We start from the raw sequence: 24,265 nt of genomic DNA on the forward strand, positions 1-24,265 counted from the left end.
CCCAACACAGGACGGAAAAACAGTGTCTCTTAGAGCCTTCTTACTTTGAGTTTCTGGGCTTCTCCTCTTACTTTCAGCAGTTCAGTTATAGAGTCCACAAAGCCCTGGTAATGAAAATTGCACATTTTCTCAATTTCTCGGTCGTGATTACGGATACGAGTTTCAAGCTTCTCCATGAAACGTCCATGTTCTTCACCATCATAAACAGACCTTTAAAAAAAAATAGCATGAAGATTATACCATGGTTACTTCTAAGAAGGAAAAACAGAATTATAAATCCAGAAGCAAATTTAGGGCACATAAGCCACAAAATAATCCAATTGTATATTAACATGCCTCATTGTTAAATGAGTATTTTTAAGGAAAATCCAAACTTTTGCTTTCTTATTCATTCCAAAATATTTGAGTGCCTGACAGTATTTGTCACAAAATTCTCATCATAAAATTAAACGACTGAATTACAACTCCCTTGTATCTTTCTTTCTCAATTTAACTAGTCTAGAAACGCTCAATTTTAGTTAAATTCAACTATCAAATTGCTCCAAGAGTATATTCAAGAAATTAAACACAGCTAGAGAAAAAACACACAGCTGTGCTGGCTAGACTCAGGGTAGCCATGTAACTACAAACCTAAATTAGGCAGTCAATATCACTAGATAATTCTACTACAACTATTCCCCCATCTCACATTCCAGAAAAATCACTTTGTATTCTAAAGTACTTATGTGTGGGAACCTCACCTTGTCCTCTCCTCAAACGTTCACACCTTCAGCCTCAGCTGCTGATCTGACTATATACTTTACAGAAAAAAACAGATGAAAAGAATTACCTCCTCTTCCCTCATTAAAATCAACCAGTCTACTTTTTACATCTGTAGCTCCTACTCTCCACCCTCAAGTAACGACAAAGTGTTCCAAGCTCTTATCTACAATTCAGTCCCTATTGTTGTCTCAAGAATTTTATTCCTGCAAGTTTTCCCATTTATCCCTCCTCAGTAACATATATTTCTCCCTCTTTACTAGATGAATCTCATGGGTATATAAACATGACTTTTATTTAAATATAATTGTGTTTTTTTTTTTAATAAAAGATGAAGTCTCCATATGTTGGCCAGGTTGATCTTGAACTCCTGGCCTTGGATAGTCCTCACACCTTTGCCTCCCAAAGTGCTGAGATTACAGGCATGAGCCACCACGCACAGCCTATACATGTCTTTTTAAATCCTGCCCTTAACTACACATCCCTCTCCCCTTCCCAGCAAAACTCCCTTCCACTTCCTCACTTCTTTGCCTTACTAAAGTATTCATTGTACTCCACCTAATAGCAGCATTTGATATGGGTTTATAGTCTCTCCTTCTTTAAACACTCTCTCCCGTAGACTTCAATGATACCACACTAACATGTTTCTTAACCTCTCACTGATGTGCCTTCTCAATCTCCATTCTCAGCTCCTCCTCCTCTATTACATTCCGAAGTATTCCTAAAACCTCTTCTCTTCTCCACCTATGCTCTCTCATTAAGCGAAGCCATCTAATTCCATGGCTTTAAAATATCATCTCTGTAGTGCTAATTTCCTAATCTGTAATTCAGAGCATTTCCCTGAGCACTAGATTCAAATATCCAGCTACTATTTAATTCCAATTGCGTTTTTAAAAGCCATCTCAGTATTTAACATAGAAAAAAAATATTTATTACTAACGTATCTCCACTCCCATACCTGTTACTCCTCAAATTTCCCAACCACCTACCCATCCCATCACAGCTAAAGGCACTATACAGTTGCCCAAGCCAAAAATCTAGGAGTGACTCCTAATCTATCTCTTTCCATCATATACCTTATCCAATACATTAATAAGTCCTGACAACTCAACCTCCGAAACATGTCTTAACATTTACCATATTCCACCATTTCCACTAAAACAGGATCTAAATCTATATTACCACCACAACGGACCAATGCAACAGCCTCCTAACAGTCTCCATTCTGCACTTTCCATTTACTCCACCCCCTGCCCCAAAACAGACACTCCTCACAGTAACAAAAATGATCAGAATTAAAATCTTGATTTTTTATTGCTGCCTGTAAGGTCCTACATAATGTAACCTCACATTACCTCTCTAACCTCATTTCTCTCCTGTCTAGTTCCCACCCAAATTCCTTTCCATCCTCCATGTTCCAGCTACCCTGGCTTTTTTTAAAGCCTCTTCCTGCCTGAAGAATTTTGTTTTTGCAGTTCTTATACTAGTAATGCTCATCCCCTATACCTTTGAACAATCTCTTCCTCCTCATCATCCATGATATGTTGTCTATCTCTGCCTCCCCACAACCCACCTCAACTAGATTATAAGTTCAAGGGCAATAATTTCGTCTGTCCACTTCTCAAAAGAAGACATTTATGCAGCCAAAAAACACATGAAGAAATGCTCATCATCACTGGCCATCAGAGAAATGCAAATCAAAACCACAGTGAGATACCATCTCACACCAGTTAGAATGGCCATCATTAAAAAAACGGGAAACAACAGGTGCTGGAGAGGATGTGGAGAAATAGGAACACTTTTACACTGTTGGTGGGACTGTAAACTAGTTCAACCATTGTGGAAGTCAGTGTGGCGATTCCTCAGGGATCTAGAACTAGAAATACCATTTGACCCAGCCATCCCATTACTGGGTATATACCCAAAGGGCTATAAATCATGCTGCTATAAAGACACATGCACACGTATGTTTATTGCGGCACTATTCACAATAGCAAAGAGTTGGAACCAACCCAAATGTCCAACAACGATTGACTGGATTAAGAAAATGTGGCACATATACACCATGGAATACTATGCAGCCATAAAAAATGATGAGTTCATATCCTTTGTAGGGACATGGATGAAACTGGAAAACATCATTCTTAGTAAACTATCGCAAGGACAAAAAACCAAACACCGCATGTTCTCACGCATAGGTGAGAACTGAACAATGAGAACTCATGGACACAGTAAGGGGAACATCACATTCCGGGGACTGTTGTGGGGTGGGGGGAGGGGGGAGGGTCAGCATTAGGAGATATACCTAATGCTAAATGACGAGTTAATGGGTGCAGGAAATCAACATGGCACATGGATACATATGTAACAAACCTGCACATTGTGCACATGTACCCTAAAACCTAAAGTATAATAAAAAAAAATAAATAAATAAAAAATAAATCTTTAAAAAATAAAAAATAAAAAAATAATAATAATAATTTTGTCTGTCATACTGTACCTCTATAACAGTGCCAGACAGGTAGTAGACAATAAGTAAACATTCATTGACTAAAGAATGACTAACACTATCTCTAAGGACTCTTTGATTTCTGACATTTGTTCAAGAAATACTCATTTGCTCATTGCCAACATTTTCTGCTTCTGTAATCCTTTCTGGGTACTGGATCACTATCCTGATCCTGTGGATCAGAAACCACACCCTCCCTCAGGAGGTCAGTTCTACCACCCAAAACTCAACGGTAACCATAGATGAACCGAACAGTCATGCACTGCATAATAATGTTTTAGTTAACGATGGACCACATATATAATGGTGGTCCCATTGTATTATCTAGTGAAGTCATAGCCTTTGTATTGTAGTGCAACACATTACCTTTTCTATATTTAGATATACAAATACTTACCAGTATGTTATAACTGCCTACAGTATTAAGTAGAGCAACATACTGTACAGGTTTGCAACCTAGTAGCAATAGGCTATACAATATAGCCTAGGTGTATAGTAGGCTATATACCATCTAGGCTTGTGTAAGTACACTCTATGATGTTCACACAACAACAAAATCATCTAATGACACGTTTTTCAGAACATATCCTCTCTGCTAAGCAACATATGACTGTACATGTTTGGCTTCCAGTCAAGATTCTGAACACTTACTTCAGAAAAGGCAGAGCAATCTGGATTCATTCTCCTTCCTTTGAAATAAAAGGAGATTGTCAAATAAATTATAAACAATCTCTGCTTTGACAAGTAGGAAAACTGTAGAATAACCACTTGCCTGAAAAAGCTGTTTGGAATACATAAGAGAATCTACCATTGACATTTCAAGTAATCTCAAATAAGCTTAACTTTTCCCCTTTTCAAAGGAAAGGAAAAGAAAGGTTTCCATGTAAAGATACTCATTTACCTTGACACTTGGAGAACGCGAAGAATCACCGAAAACTCCTCAATATAAATTGCATAAGCTGATATATTATTCAATAGTAGACAATCTCTTGGTTTCAAATTCAGTACATCCTGACTTGACTCAGTATACTTCTAAGTTAAATGGCAAGTATAGTTGATTCTACTGGGTAAAACTTCTTTTCATTTCTTCCCTCCAGAGATCTACAGTAATGTCACAAAAGACTACCTCACAGAAAAGCAAATTCCAAGGTTAAGAAATGCAGAACTTATATTAATAATGCCTTCCTAGGCTTTCTGATCTTCCCATTTAAAGAAAAAAAAAATCAAAAACCTAAGAAAGGAAATGGGGATTTTAGCTGCCTATGTGGCCTTCATCCTAGCACTGTAATTAGCTTGCTAGATATAGGTCTTTGGCCAATCCAGTTAATCTCTCTGACCCTCAACTTTCTCATCTAGAAAATAGGAAGCAATCAATTACAATTCTCTTAAAAGTACTAGCTTAGCTTTAAGCATCTACAATTCGCCTCCACTTTCAAGTTTAGTCAATAATGCTAAGATCATACATTTGTAGAATAGTATAAATAGGCAGTAGTTCAAAACAAGTTAATGGATCATGAGTAGTGGCCCACGCCTGTAATCCCAGCACTTTGGGAGGCCAAGATAGAGGGATTGCTTTGAGGCCAGAAGCTCAAAACCAGCCTGGTCAACATAGTGAGATCCCATCTCTTTAAAAAACAAAATAAAACACAAGTTAATAAAGTTTCTACCTGCTTATCACTACTCTCCATCTGTTACTCCTATCTTAGGACCATTATGATTGTAATATTCTCTTTAATTATTATGCAGAATAACATGAAAGGTTTTCAGTAGATCCCCAGAGTATTTTGAGAATTAAAAAAAAAGAAAGAATAAAACGTAAAACACCCATATTTAAAACAGGGGATAAAGACTATATTTAAAAGACTTTGTGTTCCATAGGTATGCTTCAGGAAATCCATGATTCCCAGATCCTATGCGGATTTTGTATATATAGGTAGATGTACATATATGCATTTTTAAGAAAAAAAGTTTCCCATAGTTTCCATCTGGTTACCAAATAGGTTAAAAACCACAAATTTAAAGATTTTATTTCAAATTGTCTACCAAAGGAAAAGGCAATTATGAACTGATCACTACCTAACAGTTCACCATGAATCAGCATTTCAAGCATATTTAAATATAACACCTTGCTAACCAACATATCCATCAGATATAAAAGGCTAAAAACAAAAATAAACAAGACTTAAACACTGAAAAGGTCAGAAATTTACTACTGAAGCTAATCTAATATCAGTAGTCAACAATGCAGTCGAACAAAGTGTGGCATTTTTTTCTTTTAACAAATACCTTAAGGTAGAGAAAGACTGCCATCTAGTGATGACCCTTTTCTAACATTCCTTGAAATGATGTGGCCTTACAAGTAAACAGGACTGCTTAAAAATCTAAAAACTATATTCCATAATACCTGTTGGTGACAGACTTATAGCTGATTACTAAATGATATGTAAGGTACTCTAATGTTTAAATTTCCATTACTATTAGAAAGCAGGATCTTGAGAACAAAGGCATAGGTTTTTGACATGTCCAGGTTATGTTGCAGTTAAACAAAACAATCTATGGAATAAACTGCACCACTAGTTTAATTATTTGTGATAATCTCAATAATATTCTTAGTAAAGTATATACTTTACTATAGTACTTAGTAAAAGGCAAACAAGAAGAAATACATGGAAATTAACTAAACTTTTTATAGCCTAAATTTGACTCAACTAAATAAATGCTGCCATGTGGAGTCTGGTTTCCAAAACCCCCAAATAAACCACTGGTTTGTGCAAAAAGTAAATTATTTATCCTCGTATAACAATCTGGTGCATAGTTCTAGATTTCATAATGATACTATATCCATATCCCACCTAAATTTCATGGGCATATTAAGAGATCTTAATTTATAAAATGGCACTTGAGTAATTCTATTGAACAAATATTTACCATTCACCTGTACCAAACCACTGCAGGATTATATCACTTGCTCAGAGCCTATATTAATTCAAATTTGCTTGTCAAAGAAGGAGGAAAAATAATGTTGTAAGCATTATTTCATTTAAATCCAATGCATCTTATAAATTAGACATTATTCCAATTTTATAAATGAGAAACCTGTAACCCAAGAAGATGAAGCAACTTGCCAACTTCACATAGCTAGAAAGTGTCCTCTCTACTGTGTCAGTCTATCTCTTAGAACAAGGAAAGCAAGCAGGTAGCACGGGCCCCCAAAATGTTAGTTGAAAGAGGTCTTAGAGATGGAATACAAAGCTCTCATTGTACACTCAAGGAGACTGAGGCCAAGGCAAGTTAAATTCCTTAATCAAAATTAATTGCTTGCTACAATACAATTAGGCCTGACCCCCAAAGAAAACAGAAAAAGCTAATGCAATATGAAGCCCAACACAAAGCTAAGTGGTTTAAAAAGAGACAGAGAGAGACAAACTTTTACTTCAAGATGAGTAAATTGCCTATTAGTTGTGCCTACACAACTATTCTCTTCTTCCTCCTATTGGAAGAGTCCCGATTCATTCTGATATTTCTGTCCTACCACAAAGGATAAATGTTAATTAGTCTGTAAACCAATCATGGTAATTGCATTCTCTTTGTGAGTGACCAGTTAATATATGGTGGTCAGTGACACACTTATCTCACCAATGAGAAGGAAAATCTGGCAGTGAGGGTCCAAGAAAAGGTTTTCTTTCCTGAAGCATTCGGGAAAAGAAACCGCTTTTCCTGCCTTAGACATTGTCCTGTGAAAGCATAATGTTTGAGGATGCGGTAACCATTCTGAAAAGGAAGAAGATATTGCCCAAAAAATCTTAGAATGGCAAAGGGGAAAATGGAAAACACTTGGCTCTTTGATAGTGATGCAATCCTGAAACAGCCCTATCTCCAAACATCATGTTATATGACTTAATAAATTTCCCATTGTTTAAGCCACTTTCCCTTGATATTCTGCTACTTGCAAAGGAAAGTATCCTAAATGATGCAACATTGTTCAGTCTTCAAAGTTAACAAGCAAATCAAAGAAACAACCAAGAGCAAGTCAGAGTCTACACACTTTACAAAGCAATCTTGTTCCCTGGACCTAGGCCATTCTTCTCCTTTTGCTTCTAGTTTAGTTAAGAGTAACTCCCATTTGCCCCTCAATTTTCAGCTTGCACCTTTTCTGGGAAACCTTCCCTAATCCATAGATTCTATTATGTGCTCCTCCTCGGTGATTATCATTTTTACAGAATTTATTAAACTATATCTGATTGTCCATTCACTTGCCAATCTCCCCATACTAGAATGCTAATTTCCTTGTGGGGAGAGACTATGTCTTACCCATTTTATCTCCACCTCCTGGCACACAGCCTGGCACAGAGGAGGTCCTCCATATATGACGAAGATGGAGAAAGGTAGGAGACTAACTGATAAGGATTTCTAGTTGTTTCAGAGGTGGATGCAAAAGTGTATCCCACGATACGAAGCATTTCTGTTGAGATGTTTTCAGAACCACGGAGAACTTCAAGACACAATGAACTGAACATTTTGGTTTTTGTTTTTGATTAATTCAAGGAAAAATGCCAGAGTTTATTCTGGTCTTTTCTTTTTCATATATATGTTTTTAAACTTCTGTCATGGTTTTATTCCTCAAACATTTTCTTCTCATTAAGCTCCATAAAAGCATCATTAGTATTTTTGTTTATTCCAAATGTTAAAAATAAAGTGGAAAAACAGATTTGTGCATGATGTTGAAAGAGAAACTGCAGGAGGTCAAAAGGAGTTTAAAGTCCCTTCTGCTCACTTCAGTTTGTCTATCAGTTTAATTCCAACCTTAGTATTGTAATCTGGACGCTCTGGGTGCATAACGATGAAGCAGATCAATCAGATCATCATCAATGATGGGAGAAGCACATGCTAGTTAACATGAATTCTAACTGAACACTATACCCAAATATTTTTGTACTGCCACAGGAGATCAAATACATTCAAATCCTTTTTCCAGCTCTGAAGATACCAAGGTATCCAACTGGCTTCACACAAAGATAGCCCATATAACCAAAAGAATGCTGTGATGCAGATCTCTCTCAAGGCAGGAAGGGAACCCCAATGATGGCTATTTCCAGAGGAATAAAAACAGGGTGAAGCAGTTTCAATTGACACCTAGCCAAAGGGCCTACTAAAACCTGGTTTTGGTTAAATACCACAAGAAAGTAGAGAAGGGGAAATTGTCACAAAATATCAGTCAAATCAACAACAGACTATTAGGAAATAAACTAATGAAAACAAGGAAACTCCAAATTAAGAACAAAGAGACTGCTGTAACTGCTACTATGCTAATGTCACACTATTAGAACAAGTAATCACCATCAGTAACTGAAGATATAAAGGCAAAACAGGATTATTAGTGGCTTCACTTTGTCCTTTGTATCTATTTGTGTTAAGTGCAAAAAGATTTTATTTCATTGCATCTTTCAGTGGTGGTCATGAAATCTGGCAGATAAAAGTTAGATCATGAATGTTGCTGCTAATTATAAGATAAGATATAAAAAAGTACCTCTACAGCCTGGTGATACTCATTGACTCTAACCTAGAAAACTGCTGAAAGCAAGAGTACTAATACAGTTGTTTAGGAGTTATAATACACTTGGTAGGTTAGCTCTGGTTTCACTGCACGTAATTCAGTGTGTTAAGTTTAACACTTAAACATGCGATGTTGGAGCTAGATGAAATGACCAGTTCACTTAGTATCTATCATCAACATAATGAGTCTGAATCTAGGGCATGTTGATAAAACTCTTCCAAATTCTTTATAAAAGATATTAAGTAGTAGGGTGGTGCAAAAGTAATTGCGATTTTGCCATTACTTTTAATTTTTGCCATTACTTTTAATTTTTGCCATTAAAAGGGAAAGTAATTGCGGTTTTGCCATTACTTTTAATTTTTGCCATTAAAAATAATGGCAAAACCACAATTACTTTTGTACGACTCTACATATTTAATTAAATAATTACTCTTAAGAGATATGTAAATATTGAGACTGTGTATTAATTATTGAAACATGATTCTACTGAGAGAAAAAAGAAAAATGAATAATTGTTGGAACACTTCGGTCTCCACACTTAAAATTATCATTATGGTTCTGATGATAGGTATCATTAAGCTACTAACAGAGAAAGACAAACCAATAATGGTTAACACTAGTATGGTAGAAACACAGCAGTGAATAGCCATGACCCACTTATGCATGTAGATTTAATGTGGACTTAACAAAATAGACCATGCAAGTTTCCTAGAATCTCTGAATCAAACCCTAATAAATGTAAGTAACCTCATTTGTAGATGTATATGTTGTGTATACTATATATATAAATGCATGTATTATATATACTATATATGCTATATATGTGGGTGACACATATATACATATACATACCTCACACACACATATACATACACACACACACACTTTTTCTAATTTTCTGAGAAAGAACCAGACCTAACAACACCACATTCAACTCCTGGTCCAATTTCACCCATAAGTGGTTGTTTGCTGATACCCCATGGCCAAAAGTGACCACAATTTAAAACTCTTTAACTCTATAAGCAATTAAGTACATGAAAGAGGATGGATGAAAGGCATCAGAATAGTTTCCATCCTAAAACATAATAAAGAACAAAGCAGGCAAAATAGGATGAAGTTCCATGAATAGTATGGAAGACTGGATACACTGTGAAAGACATTTCTACTATCAAACTCCTAATCACCTCTAACCACCTCTAACCTAATCTCTCTAATGACCTCTGACCTAATGCTTCTATTTTATAGCCATACAGAGAAAAAGAGACATGGCCTATTGCCCACACAAGATGAGGAGTCAAATCAGAGGCCTTCAAATGAATGAAGCCAAGATACCCCAGAATACATCATTAGTAAAAGATAAAATAGAAAAATACTTCCTCATAAAGGGAGACTGTAAGTAAACTTGCCTATCTGGTGTTGGCTCTGGGTGAGGGAAGGAGAAAACTCCCATGATAATTTGAAAGTACATGCCAGCCTTCTCACAGAAGGGAGGTCTACGCTCATACTATCAACCCTCTGTGGTCTGAGAAATCTCAACTGACAATTTATTTTTAAAGTAGTCACAGCATGGTTGTTAATACCCTCGAATAACTGACTGAAGCAAAGGCAAATCTTCTCCAGAGAAATGCACCTTAACCTATACTTCTAGGAATTCTCACAAATAATACTCCCTTGAACTGGAACTTAAGTATCAAAAGTCATAAAACATACAAGGAAACAAAGTGTAAAAACAAGAATCAGAAGAAACACAAATAGCAAAATCAGGCTTGCAATGGCTTAAAATTAATATGCATACATTAAAAATAAATGTGTAAGATGTTTAAAGAAATATAAAAAGGAATTACCAAGAAAAGAAAAAAAGCTATCAAAAATGAATATATGAACCCAAAATATCTGAGACAGGTCTCAGTCAACTTACAAAGTTTATTTTGCCAAGGTTAAGAACACGCCTGTGACATAGCCTCAGGAGGTCCTGATGACATGTGCCCAAGGTGGTACATGTGCCCAAGGTGATTGAGGTACAGCTTGCTATTATACATTTTAGAAAGACATAATACATCAATCAATACATGTAAGATTCAGATTGGTATGATCTGGAAGGGCAGGACAATTTGAAGTGTGGAAGGGCTTCCAGGTCATACGTAGATTTAAAATTTTTCTGATTGGCAACTGGCTGAAAGATTTACTATCAGTAGAAAGGAATGTCTGGGTTACAATAAGGGGTTGTAGAGACCAAGGTTTTATCATGCAGATGAAGCCTCCAAGTAGCAGGCTGCAGAGAGAATAGACTGTAAATGTTTCTCATCAGACTTAGATTTTCAGGTTAACTCTGGAATGCCCTTGACCGAGAGGAAGGGTCCATTGAGATGGTGGGGGCACCTTAAAATTTTATTTTTGGTTTACAAATAGATAAACTGGAAATGAAATATAGAACTTTCAGAATAAAAACTATAACAACTGTTATTTGAAACAAGAAATGGAAAGGAAAATACTTAACTAGGAGATGTATATATAAAAAGTACAAAATGCAGAAAGACGAAAGAAAACACTAAAGAAGAGAATGGAGAATACGATGGGTTTAATGGGAGCTCCAGTAAGAAATAAGAGACAGGTAAAATTTTTTTTAAATAGTTGAGAAGTTCCTAGAATTGATGAAAGATGTAATAAAGTTGTGACCCTCAAAATAAGCCTTACCAAAAGCAGTCCCATCTCTGCTCAGTTACATCTATCAAACATTTAGAACTGGCTGCCTATCTATCCCTTCTCTTCATAGCTAAACTTTGGTAGCATGCAGAACCTTGCTATGATGGAGCTAATTATATAAATATATGGACCCCTAGACCCATGCAAACTTTTGGTATGTCTTTTATCAGCTCATTCTTCCATTACTTACAGCATCATTTCCAAACTGTCACCATTCTCTTTAAGATGCCAATCTCAATCCTACAACTGCCTTTCACAATAAATGGTGTTGTCATGTATTATATTTTAAAAATTCAGGCTTATTAGACACAAAATATTCTTAACTTCTTGCATTCCAATACACAAATCTGTCTATATCTCTGTCTACCCTGATATTTGTTCCTTCTTATCTCTATGAAATAGATAGGTCATCTCAATGCAAGACTAATCCTATGTTCTAAAAATCTCATATCTCTTCCACTCCAGGAAGGTTATTCCATCAATACTTTCTTTGGTGGGGGGAAGCTGATTTCTTTCAAAACATGCCCCCATCTTAACAAAACAACACAGCCCATTATTTTAAAGAAAAAAAAGGCACTAAATGAAAATCTCTCTTCTGATAAATTTCCTTCTGGCATCCTTTCCCTTCCCTTTCTCTCTCTCACTCTCTCTCTCTCTCTGTCTCTCTCTCTCTCTCTCCCTCCCTCTTCCCTCTCTCCCTCACCCCTGCCTTTTCTCAGTTAAGATCTTAAAAGAGCACACTACACTTACTGCCTCCATTTCCTCAAATTAGACTCGCTCTTCAAACCAGTGTAATCTGTTTCTCACCTATACCCACTTACAATGAACCTGTTCTTGCTAAAGTCAATAAAAGACTACTAATTGTCAAATCAAATATTCACTTTTAAGTTCATCATTTACTTGACTCCACTTTTGTATATGCCACCACGAACTATCCCCTCTTTTTAAAATCTCTACTCCCGGGGCTTCTATTACACTTCTTCTCGGTTCTCCCCATTCTCAGTCTCCTTCAATAATTCTTCTTCTTCCCTCTACCCCTGAATACCTCCTTGACCACTTCTTCTCACTCTTCATATATATATATATATATATATATATATATATATACCCTCAGAGATCTCATCAGTACCTCAGTTGTTAGTATTAAACAAGTCTGGTTACCAAACCAATAATACCAGGATATATCTCTGTCAAGTCCTATAAACCTGACTCAAAGACATCGCAAACCGTGCATGTCAAAAACTACTCGGCTGGGCATGGTGGCATGTACCTATAGTCCCAGCCACTCAGGAGGCTGAAATGGGAGGCTCTCTTGAACCCAGGAGCTCAAACCCAGCCCAGATAATACGGCAAGGGGCATGTCTCTTGAATTTAAAAAAAAAAAAAAAAAAAATTCTTTAACTTTCTACCCAAACCCACATTTCGCTCCTAGTATTCACCATCTCAATTGAAGATAACGCCAGCCACTGAGTTACCTAAACTAGAAATATGTACGTTAACCTTGACACCTCACTTCACCTCACACCTCCTCATAACTAGTCACCAAGACCTACCGCTTCTAATTCCATAATGGCTCTTCTATGCTCTTTCCCCTCCCTATTCTCCCCAGCTACTGCCTTGACTCATGTCCTTATCGTCTCTCTTCTGAACACTGTTTTTATCATTTTCCCCTTATATTCGTAACAATCCATCTTCAGTGCTTCTTTGACAGTAATTTTTTAAATGAGACCTTGTACTTGGAAATTGAAAGACAGAAATATACACACATACACACAACTTTAGGATCTTGTTTCAGGATCAAGTCCAAAGTCCCTAGCATAGTATGTAAGACACCCTCCATGTCCAGCATTATCTCTGAATACTCCCCACATTCACTCTACAACTCTACTTGAAGTTCCTTGAGTGTAGCATGTATTCCCTCTGCCTGCAATCTCCTTACCATCACGTCTCTGGAAAATTCCTACTCATCTTTCAAGGTTCAGCTCAAAACTCAATTCTTTCCTAAAACGTCTCTCCTTAATACAACTACTATAACCTGATACAGAAGCTCCTCACCTTTTTAGTTTTTAGGATTTGTTTTTGTTTTTGTTTTGAGACAGGGTCTCATTCTGTGTCCCAGGCCCAATCGATCCTCCTTGCCTCAGCCTCCTAAGTAGCTGGGACTATAGACAGGCACCACCATGCCTAGCTCATTTTTTTGTAGAGACAAAGTCTCACTGTGTTGCCTGGGATGGTCTCAAACTCCTGGGCTCAAGCAATCCTCCCACCTTGGCCTCCCAAAATACTGGGATCACAGGTGTGAGCCACCATGCCCAGCTCAGAAGCTGCTCTTCTTACCAACAAGGTAGAACATAAGAAACTGTTCATAAAACCAAAGCAACCATGAAGAGCTTAAGCTTGCATACTCTGGAGGAATTCACACCAAACAAGACCGTGAGCCCATTCTTTATAGATTCAAATTCAATACCATTTTTCTCCTACTTGCTGATATTAGGCATCTTTTCCCAAACGACACCAATTTCTTTTTTTTTTTCTTTTTGGTAGAGATGAGGTCTTGCTACATTGCCCAGGGTGCTGTCAAACTCCTAGCCTCGAGCAATCCTACCACCTCAGCCTCCCAAAGTGCTGGCATTACAGGGTGTGAGCCACCACACCCAGCCAAATTTAATCTACAATAACAGTCTCTTGCAGCATGTATTAATCTAGTTCTATTTATTTCATTTAATAGCTTTTTTTTTTTTTTTAGAGAGACAGTATCTCACTCTGTTGCCCAGGCTGGAGCACAGTGGCACAGGCACAATCATGGCTCACTTACAGCCTCAAACTTATGGGCTTAAGGGACCCTCTAGCCTCTGCCTCCTAAGTAGCTGGGACTACAGGCATGCACCACCACATGCAGCTAATTTTTTTAAGTTTTTTTTTGCAGAGATAGGGTCTCACTATGTTGCCCGGGCTGGTCTCAAACTTCTGGGCTCAAGCGATCCTCCCACCTCGGACCCCCAAACTGCTGAGATTACAAGTGTGAGCCATAGTGCCTGCTTGTAGTCTAGTTCGATAAGGAATATATTTAAAAATCTATTTTTTTTAATGAAACAAAATCTATTGAAGCACCTAGCCCTATCCTTGATAAGGAGTGTATGATAAGGATATAGGATAAGAGTTACTCCTGGCCGGGCGCGGTGGCTCACACTTGTAATCCCAGCACTTTGGGAGGCCGAGGCAGGCGGATCACGAGGTCAGGAGATCGAGACCACGGTGAAACCCCGTCTCTACTAAAAATACAAAAAAAAAAAAAAAAAAAAAAAAAATAGCCGGGCGTGGTGGCGGGCGCCTGTAGTCCCAGCTACTCGGAGAGGCTGAGGCAGGAGAATGGCGTGAACCCCGGGAGGCGGAGCTTGCAGTGAGCCGAGATCGCGCCACTGCACTCCAGCCTGGGTGACAGAGCCAGACTCCGTCTCAAAAAAAAAAAAAAAAAAAAAAGAGTTACTCCTTAACAGTCATGGTATAATCATTCACCAACTGGCTCTCACTTTGACACTGTATAAATTTGAACTGGCCTTGAACCTATGAAGCCATATGTGGTTTGAGGTGAATTTCACCAGGAGTACTGTCATGTTGTTTTGCCTCAAAGTTCTTGAACAAATGCCTAGTATTATCCAGAAGTTACATTAGGATAATGGGCCTAGAAATGAATGGGCACCACTACTAATGATATTCACTAGTGGAAAGCACAGTTAATGTCCTTTTGCTTTGAAATGTTTATTTGTTCATATTTTTGAAAGGGTACTACGGTGAACACTCTATACAGTAATGATTTATTTACATGTCTATCTCCCCTATAAGACCATGAATTGCTTGAGAGTTTACACCTGGAACAATGGCTGTATCCCACAGAGAAAGCATTATAACAGAGAAAGCATTATAAAGTGACAAAGAACCAAAGCAGTGCCCAAAAATGTTTCAACATTTCAACTTACCCCAAAGAGAAGCACTAGAGTTCAATAATAAATATTTTTACCAAAAAGTTAATTCAAGTTCTAGCAGTGCAAATAATTTGCACTTCAGCTAAAATGTTAAATAGAAAAAGAAAGAAACAGAGGAAGAAAAGGAGAAATTTAGATGGCTAAAGGAAATCTATTGTAAGAGGAGAGTAGTGTCTGGCAATAATTTGTTATTTCCCTAGCTCTCCTCTAACCTTCTCTGGAAGCTAGGAGAAGGAAGATGATTAAACTGCAGCAAGACCTGGCTCTGAAGAGAACTGATGTTTCTGGCCCTTGTTGCCAACAGAAGGGGGAGGGTGACAGCAGTCCCTATGGGCTTTTAGAAAAAATTGCTTCCAGGTGGAAATTTTTTATGGTACTGAGCAGCCTGGAGCCATTTTTTGCTTTACTTCTTAACTACTGATGATTAAACCACGGACAATCAGGCTGCAACAATGGAAACAGTTAGACAGCTCTCAAACATCATGGTTATATGCTCCAAATTACAAAGTTAACTCTCAAAGGAGAGAAACATTTTGTTGGCAAATCTTTTTTTAAGAGGGACGTTTTTAACTGGGTTTGGGGGGTTGTCAGGTGGAGCCTGTTAAAGATTTATATTTGGTAGAACATAAAAGTAGCCAAGAACTCTGTATCATAATGATAAACATCAGTCCCATGCCAAACCTAGACGCTGTAATGTAGAGTCATAGGGAGCTGAACAAAGGACAATGCTAAATGTCCTGGTATTTCACAATTTTTCATTACTTTATTTTGGCCTGGATTAAGCATTCTATTAAATGATTATCATAGATGTCTGTAGGGAAATCTAGCCACACAACATGTGGGACAGCTAAGTCGATTTATAACCTAATCATGATTCTGAAAAAAGTTGTGATATATATTTCTGAGTTTGGAGTGATGGCTCAAGAACATTAGCAGAAAAAAGTTACTTACAGTACCAACTCATATGAAAAGCACACAAAAACAGAGACCAATTATTTGACCACCCAGTAATTTAATCCATGCTATTTTATTACTGCACTATCATCCATACCATTAAAGGTTAAATTCAACCCAAAATTATAAAATAGTAGTAAAAGTAAGCATTTTTAAAATATGTGCCAAATCCTGTTAAACATTTTATATTCACTAACTCACTTATTCCCCAAATATAATGCTAGCAGAACAGTTATTATCATCATTTTGCACATGAAGCAACCTTTCTCACATTGCCAGTACATAGAAGGATTTACCTTTCCCAGGTTGCCACAGTTATATAAAGGATAATGAAATGAAGGAAAAAGGATGAGGCAGAGGAAAAGGAAGATGAGTAAAAGGAATAGGAAGAGGAGAGTAAGAAGGAAGGTGAGGTGAAAAAACAGATGTAAAACTATATACACATTCAATATAAAAATAAATATGTTCAAATATTTTAATTCAATTCTATAGAAAACAATCAAGGACAGAAAGAAAACCAGCAAACTAATACAATGTTTAGATGATGCAATTCTGAATTTTTTCTATTTCTGTATTACTTTATCTATTACTTAAATAAACATGTATTGCTTTTCCAACTGAAAAAGTAAAATGCATTTAAGAATCTAGAATAGTACCTGGTTCATAGTAGATGCTCAATAAAATATTACTTAAAATGAAAACCAAACGACAACAAAAATTCAGTGTAACTAGAAGTCTAATTTTCAATAATTATCTAAAATAAAATAAATGCTTAAAACAATAATGTGGTGGTTAACAATAACAAAATGGAGTCACTTATGTCAAAACTTTAACCAAAATGAAGTCAGGGAACGCCATAAACTCTCTCCCTTACATTCCTGAAATACCTGGACATCTTGTTAGTACTTGTAAACAGAGCAAACAGAAATTATCACAGGAATTTCCTCTGGCCTACACTATTTCAGATAAGACATTCAGACCTGGACAGTTGCCTAGCAACAGCTATCTCCCCAAATGAATTAGTGCCAACTCCTACAATGTGTCCCTGAGACCAATGAGCTTTGTTTCAAAGCAGTTTGTGTAAATTTCTCTTTGTCTTCAAAAATTTCCAGTTTGTCCCAGTTTTCCTCATGTGGGCCTATGATTTTCATAGCATGTACACCCTAGGTTGCAAGCCTTTGCTATTACCAAATAAAATCTTTTGTTCTAGACAGCCTATCTCTCTGAGTTTCTTTTTTAGGTTGACAAATGAAATGAAAACTCCTTCTAAGGATCGATCCCTCACAAACCCAAGAAGCAATCACCACTGGTCAGAATTTTTAAAATTCAGTATCTTTTCCATATTCTAACTTCCTCTTGTAATTAATCATGGTATCAACATGGTTTTAAAACATACATATGGGCCAGGCACAGTGGCTCATGCTTGTAATCCCAGCACTTTGGGAGGCCAAGACAGGAAGACTGCTTGAGCCAAGGAGTTCGTGACCAGCCCCGGGCAACATGGCAAGATCCCAATCTCTACAAAAAGTTTTAAGAATTAGCTGAGCATGGTGGTGTGTGCCTGTGGTCCCAGCTGTTCAGGAGGCTGAGGAGGGAGGATCACTTGAACCTTGCAGGTCGAGGCTGCAGTAGCCATGTTTGCACCACTGCACTCCAGCCTGGGTGACAGAATGAGTGAGACTCTGTCTCAAAAAAAAAAAAAAGTACATACATTTGATACCCTGAAATTCTTAATTTGAGAATTAATGTAGCAGATTCCTAGATCCCTTCCACTGCAACTACAGAACCCATAAGTTAATGTTATTTTATTATCCCTCAAATGGGAAGGGGAAAGAAGAGAGTAGCTTCAATGGTTATTATGATGGAACCTCTGTTCTATTACTAAATAACTTGATTTGCTTCCTAGTCCACTTACAAGATATGCAAAAAAAAAACTCCCTACAAACATCATAAAGCTATTTACAAAAAAAATTTTAGACAAAAATAAATCTGGTCCCCCTCCTCTCATATCATAGGTGCCATGTTTCCATTAGGAAACAATTTTGTGTGTTTTTTCTAGAAGCATTTGTTTGAGGACAGTATAGACTAGCCCATTTTAATAAACTCTTTAACGTTGAAGTGTACAAGGAAAAAAGGAACCTCAGAGATGATCCAGCCCAATTTCACAGATATAACAAATTTTCCAGCTATGTCCATAAATACTAGTCCAGGTTCTGCTGGAACATCTCTAGTAAAAAGAAATTCACTGCAAGGCAACCAATCCCATTTCAACAGCTGTTGCAAAGTTCTTATAGAAAACTAAAACTTACCTTTCCATAATTTTTACCATTTATCTTATTTTTGCCCTCAAAGGACCAGTGAGAACAAGTCCTTGATCCCTTTTTTTCCTTCTCCAGACTAAACAATCTCAAATTATTCAACTATTCTACATATAAACAGCCTTTCAATTCTAGTTTTACCCTCTGGACATGTTCCAGCAGTCACTTTTCTTTAAGTGTAACAACAAAGGCAGTATAGCACAGTGGGCAAGAACACAGGCTTCATAGCCAGACTTTCAGGATTTGAGCCTTAGTTCTACTACTTAATAGTTGTGTGATCTTGGGCAAGTTTATTAAACCTCTGTATACTTCAGTTTCCACATCAGCAAAATGCAGATAATGGTAGGAACCAATTCATACAGTTGCTGTGTGAAGATTAAATGAGATAATGTAAGAATTCTGAACAGTACCTGGCATACAGAAAGCATTCTATAAATATTAACAATTTTTAAATCAAGCATGGTCAAACGAGAAAAATAAGGCCCATCTCCTTTAACTTTGTTACTTAGCTCCTATTAACAGCCTAATACTAATGCTTATGTAGTTTTGACAGTCATATCATGCTATATATTGAACTCAGAGTCATAAATTTTTCCATGTGTTTTTCTATATTGCTATAGGCATGTAGTTGATACTCTGAATCTACAATTTACTGCTATTAACTATGGTTCATTTTTCCAGTCTTGTGAGACCTTTTGGGACAATGACTTTGCCATTTCAACTTTTCATTTCAGTGTTTCCCTTTGTTAAGTAGGTACAGAAAGATTTTCACAAAAGAAAAAAATCCACTGTGGGAAAGGGCAGAAACCCAAAAAACTCTAGGATCTAAGACAGAAGAACTGAAGAACCCTGGCATGCACCAACATTTAAACGGAGATTTGCTGGTTTCCAATTTTAACGGGGAAGACTGTTAATCACATAACATCAAGTAGAGACTTGAAAAAGTTAATATTGATTCTTTAGAAAAAGTCCAGGAAATAGAAAAAGCCACCAACCTCACTTCCTTAAGCCAATATTCAGCCCCCCAACTGTGTCCAACTTGGAGAGAATTTGCCACAAGCCAAAGTTTTCATGTCCCTACCTTTTGAAGGCACAGTGGAAACAATTCCCAGAACAAGAGAGTTGCGTCAGTGAACTCTCTGCTCTTTCAAGTTGGAAGGACAGTTGATTCACACCATGTGTCAGAGAGAAACACCAGTGAAAACCAAGTGAGATAAATTTTAGGTCTCCAGAGCTGTTTAATGTAAAACTGTATTAAATCATTGTTATAGCAAATTATAAACAAAATATTTTGTTTACCCTTCCTCTCATATGCTCCTTCTCTTGAAAAGAAATTTTAAGATAATTCATAGTTCCAAGGTCATGGATGCTCCACCAAAAAAAATCATTTCCAAATGTTAGCATCCAGAACCAATGATCTGGATCATACTCCCAGCAAACTGCCCTGGCATATCACAGAGTAAGCTTTGCTACATAACCTTTTAGGTTTCAAGACAGTGTTAGTTTACTGATGGTCATAGACTTAGAGTAAGACCTCACTTTTGTCAACTGTCTCTACATGAAGTCATCTTAATGTCCACTCTATTCAATAATTTTACTTTCTACTTAGATCAAGAAATCAACTATATGTTAAACTACATAAATAATACTAAGTTGATTTTATTTTTAATACTATGAATGGTAAGACTAAAACTTGAAACATGTAATAATGTTCATCAAATGTCTGACCTGAAATGAGCATGTAAACAAAAGTTAACATTGAAGAAGAAAAAAAAGACCTGAAACAACCTTGATCTACATGAATTTATTTGAAACAATGGTCCTAGAGCAATGAAAATAATATTTAACACAAGTGATAACAAAACTCAAATCATAAAAGTCAAGGAAAAACTAAACCAACAATATAAATATTTTAAGATAAAGCTTAACATGTTAAGAGACATCTTTCTGAAAAGAGAGACCACTAAAACTGCATGATTAGTTCAATACAAGGAATTAAGAAATTACAATGGGTAACTGTGGAAAGCAAATTTCACTTCTCTCAAAAATGACACATGATGCCAGGCAGGGGGGCTCACGCCTGTAATCCCAACACTTTCTGAGGCTGAGACGGGTGAATCACCTGAGGTCAGGAGTTCAAGACCAGCCTGGCCAACACAGCGAAACCCCATCTCTACTAAAAATACAAAAATTAGCTGGGTGTGGTGGTGTGCACCTATTATCCCAGGTACTCAGGAGGCTGAGGCAGGAGAATCACTTGAACCCAGGAGGAGGAGGTTGCAGTAAGCTGAGATTATGCCACTGCACTGCAACCTGGGTGAAGAGCAAGACTCGGTCTCAAAAAAAAAAAAAAAAGACATATGATTAAAATTTGTTAGATATCTACCTGAGGCCTACTGTACATTTTCATTACTCTTCCATTATCAATAGATCGATCTGGTTTGGGCTGTATAACTTCTTTAGAGAATCTGATGTTCTACACAGGTGAACTCTAAACTCAACAAAGTGATGATCTACTGTGACCCCAATCATCACTGAAGAAACAAAGTTGCTTGCCAATAAATTACTTCTCCAAAGCATTATATTTAGGGCACTCTCCAAAAGCTATGAAATATCACCACCACATTCTAGCTCTCCAATCTATGGCATAACTTGATTATTTCTTTAAAGAGGGAAAGTAGCAGCATCTTTTTTTTTTTAATGTTCAAAATGGACCAAACTAAAATAGACTTTTAAAGTGCAAGAGAAATTTGACTATTAAATAATAAAATAAGTGGCCTCACCAAATTAAATAGACACTGCTTTCTCAGAAATTTAACAAGATTGGCTATGTTAGGTGGTTTGGGCATTTTCCTGCCATAGGCTCATTTAGTATCTATTGACTGAGAATTTACCAAAAACAAAAAGAAAAGAATATCTTTCTTTGAGGGTGCCCATACTATAATTAGTAAGGAAATATATAAGAAACCACAATGAAAAGTAATTATAAAACTGTTCAGGAGCTAAGGATGGTAGCATATGCCTGTAATCCCAGCTACTCAGGAGGCTGAGGTCAAAGGTTCTCTTGAGCCCAGGAGTTCAAGATCACCCTGAGCAACATACTGCTCATCTCAAATTTAAAAAAAAAAAAAAAAAAGCCAGGTATGGTGGCTCATGCCTGTAATCCCAGCACTTTGGGAGGCTGAGGCGGGCAGACCACAAGGTCAAGAGATCAAGACCATCCTAGCGAACATGGTAAAACCCCATCTCTACAAAAACTACAAAAATTAGCTGAGCATGGTGGCATGTACCTATAGTCCCAGCCACTTGGGAAGCTGAGGCAGCAGAATCACTTGAACTGGGGAAGCAGAGGTTGCAGTGAGCCGAGATGGTGCCACTGCACTCCAGCCTGGCAAAAGAGTGAGACTCCATCTCAAAAAAAAAAAAAAAAAAAAAGAAAAGAAGAAAAAACCTGTGTATAAAGTAATACAACATTTAAATCTGTTACACTTAGGTGATATAGCAATGAAAAATAAAGGAATGTTCAGCACAGAAATGGATTAGTCAGAAAAGGCTTCTTGGAGTTGCTAACAAACAGTAATAAAGAAAAATAAACCTTAAAAGCAAAAGCAGAGGGAAGAAAATAACACATAAAACACAAAGAAAGAATGACTGCAGACTTCTCATCCAAATTATATAAAGAAGAAGACAATGGAAAGATATCTGTAAAGTGCTAAAGGAAAAAAAAAAATTGTAAATCAAGAATTTTATACCTAGCAAACATATCAATCAACAAAGCAAAATCTTAGAAAATTTGTTGTCAGTAGACCTGCACTATAAAAACTCTTAAAGTAAGTTCCTCCGGCAAAAATAATATAAAATCTGTCCAAAATCTGGATCTTCACAAAAGCATAAGGAGCAAATAAACTGGTAAATATATAGGAACATATATAATATTTTTATTATTTTAAAATTTCTTTTAAAAGATAACATTTAAAAAAAGATTGCTGATTGTTCAAAGCAAAAATGATAACGAACTATGGAATTCAAAACACATGTAGAAGTAAAATATAATTAACGATAACTCAAAGATCAATGGGTGAAATGAAAATATACTGTTTTAAGGATTGTATGTTATATACAAACACATATAATAGCATTTGAAAATACATTGCAATAAGTTAAAGATGCATACGGTAAACCCTAAAGCAACCACTAAAAACAAACAAAACAAAACAAAAAACACTAAGAAGGTATACCTAACAATGGAATCTTTAAAAATATTTGGTTGTTCTAATTCAGTTAAGGAGAATATGAAACGAGAAATAAAGAGAAAAAAAAGATGAGACAAACAAAAAACAAACAGCAAGATAACAGAGTTAAACCTAGTCATATAGGTAATTGTGTTAACATAAATTATCTCCTGTTTTCCTGTTTTCTTTATAATTAATTGAGTATACTTCCATTTCCCCCTTCCTGTATTTAGAGCTATTGTTGTCATTCCTTTGTATAGTACCTTGGTGTTGTTTGGTTGTTTATGTTTATCCTGCTCAAGGAGTTGTTTGAGCTTCTTGAATTTCCATTCCTGTTTTCCAGAGAAAGTCAATTTGAACGTGTTTTTTCTTTTTTTTTTTTTTCTTTTGACAGGGTCTTACTCTGGCACCCAGGCTGGAGTGCAGTGGTATGATCTTGGCTCACTGCACACCTCCCAGACTCAAGTGATCCTCCTATCTCAGCCTCCCAAGTAGCTGGGACTACAGGCATGTGCCACCACGCCTGAGTAATTTTTGTATTTTTTGGTAGAGATGGGTTTTCACCATGTTGGCCAGGCTGGTCTGGAACTCCTACCTCAAACAATCCACCCTGCCTCAGCCTCCCAAAGCACTGGGATTGCAGGCATGAGCCACCACACCCGGCCCAATTTGAACTTTCATAAATGTTTCTATTTTTAATTTTTGAGAAGTAAGCCCATATCTTCAAATAATATAATATTGAATGGGTGTGGTGGCTCACACCGGTAAACTCAGCAGCTTGAGAGGCCAAGGCAGGCAGATTGCTTGAGCCCAGGGCTTTGAGACCAACCTGGGCAACATGGTGAAACCTTGTCTCTACAAAAAATACAAAAATTAGCCGGGTGTGGTGGCGTGCCTATAGTACCAGGTACTCGGGAGGCTGTGGTGGGAGGATCGCTTGAGCCCAGGGGGTCAAGGCTCCAGTGAGCTGTGATCGTACCACTGCACTCCAGCATGGGCAATAGAGCGAGCCCTTGTCTTAAAAAATTAAAATAATATAAAATAAAAAGATAATATTGCCATTTTCCCTTTATCCATTTTAGATGTTGTCTATTTCCCACTATAATTGATCAAAAATTACCTCATCATACCGTATCATTCCTTTTCCTCTCCTCTCAATACTTATATACCCCTTTTAGTTTTTCCAAAGATTGCTTTTGTAATATAAATAATATAGTTATGCTTTTGTTTCTTGTATTATTAAAAACAGATTA

General features: G+C 36.8%; 1 protein-coding gene and 1 non-coding gene across 7 annotated transcripts in view; one reads left to right on the forward strand and one right to left on the reverse strand.

Annotated features, from left to right (window-relative positions):
• Positions 1–24,265, reverse strand: part of EXOC6B (exocyst complex component 6B) — a 652,095-nt gene that overhangs the window by 569,001 nt on the left and 58,829 nt on the right. For all 6 annotated transcript variants that reach the window (XM_030828178.1, XM_030828177.1, XM_030828176.1 and 3 more), the window contains exon 2: positions 45–210. In XM_030828178.1, coding sequence (XP_030684038.1) covers positions 45–210 — 166 coding nt within the window. The remainder of the gene's footprint in view (positions 1–44; positions 211–24,265) is intronic.
• Positions 20,481–20,546, forward strand: LOC115838468. Its single transcript, XR_004033493.1, has one exon. It is a non-coding gene; the product is annotated as a small nucleolar RNA SNORD78 (small nucleolar RNA).

Source organism: Nomascus leucogenys, chromosome 14 (assembly GCF_006542625.1).
Source record: "Nomascus leucogenys isolate Asia chromosome 14, Asia_NLE_v1, whole genome shotgun sequence".
NCBI lineage: Eukaryota > Metazoa > Chordata > Mammalia > Primates > Hylobatidae > Nomascus > Nomascus leucogenys.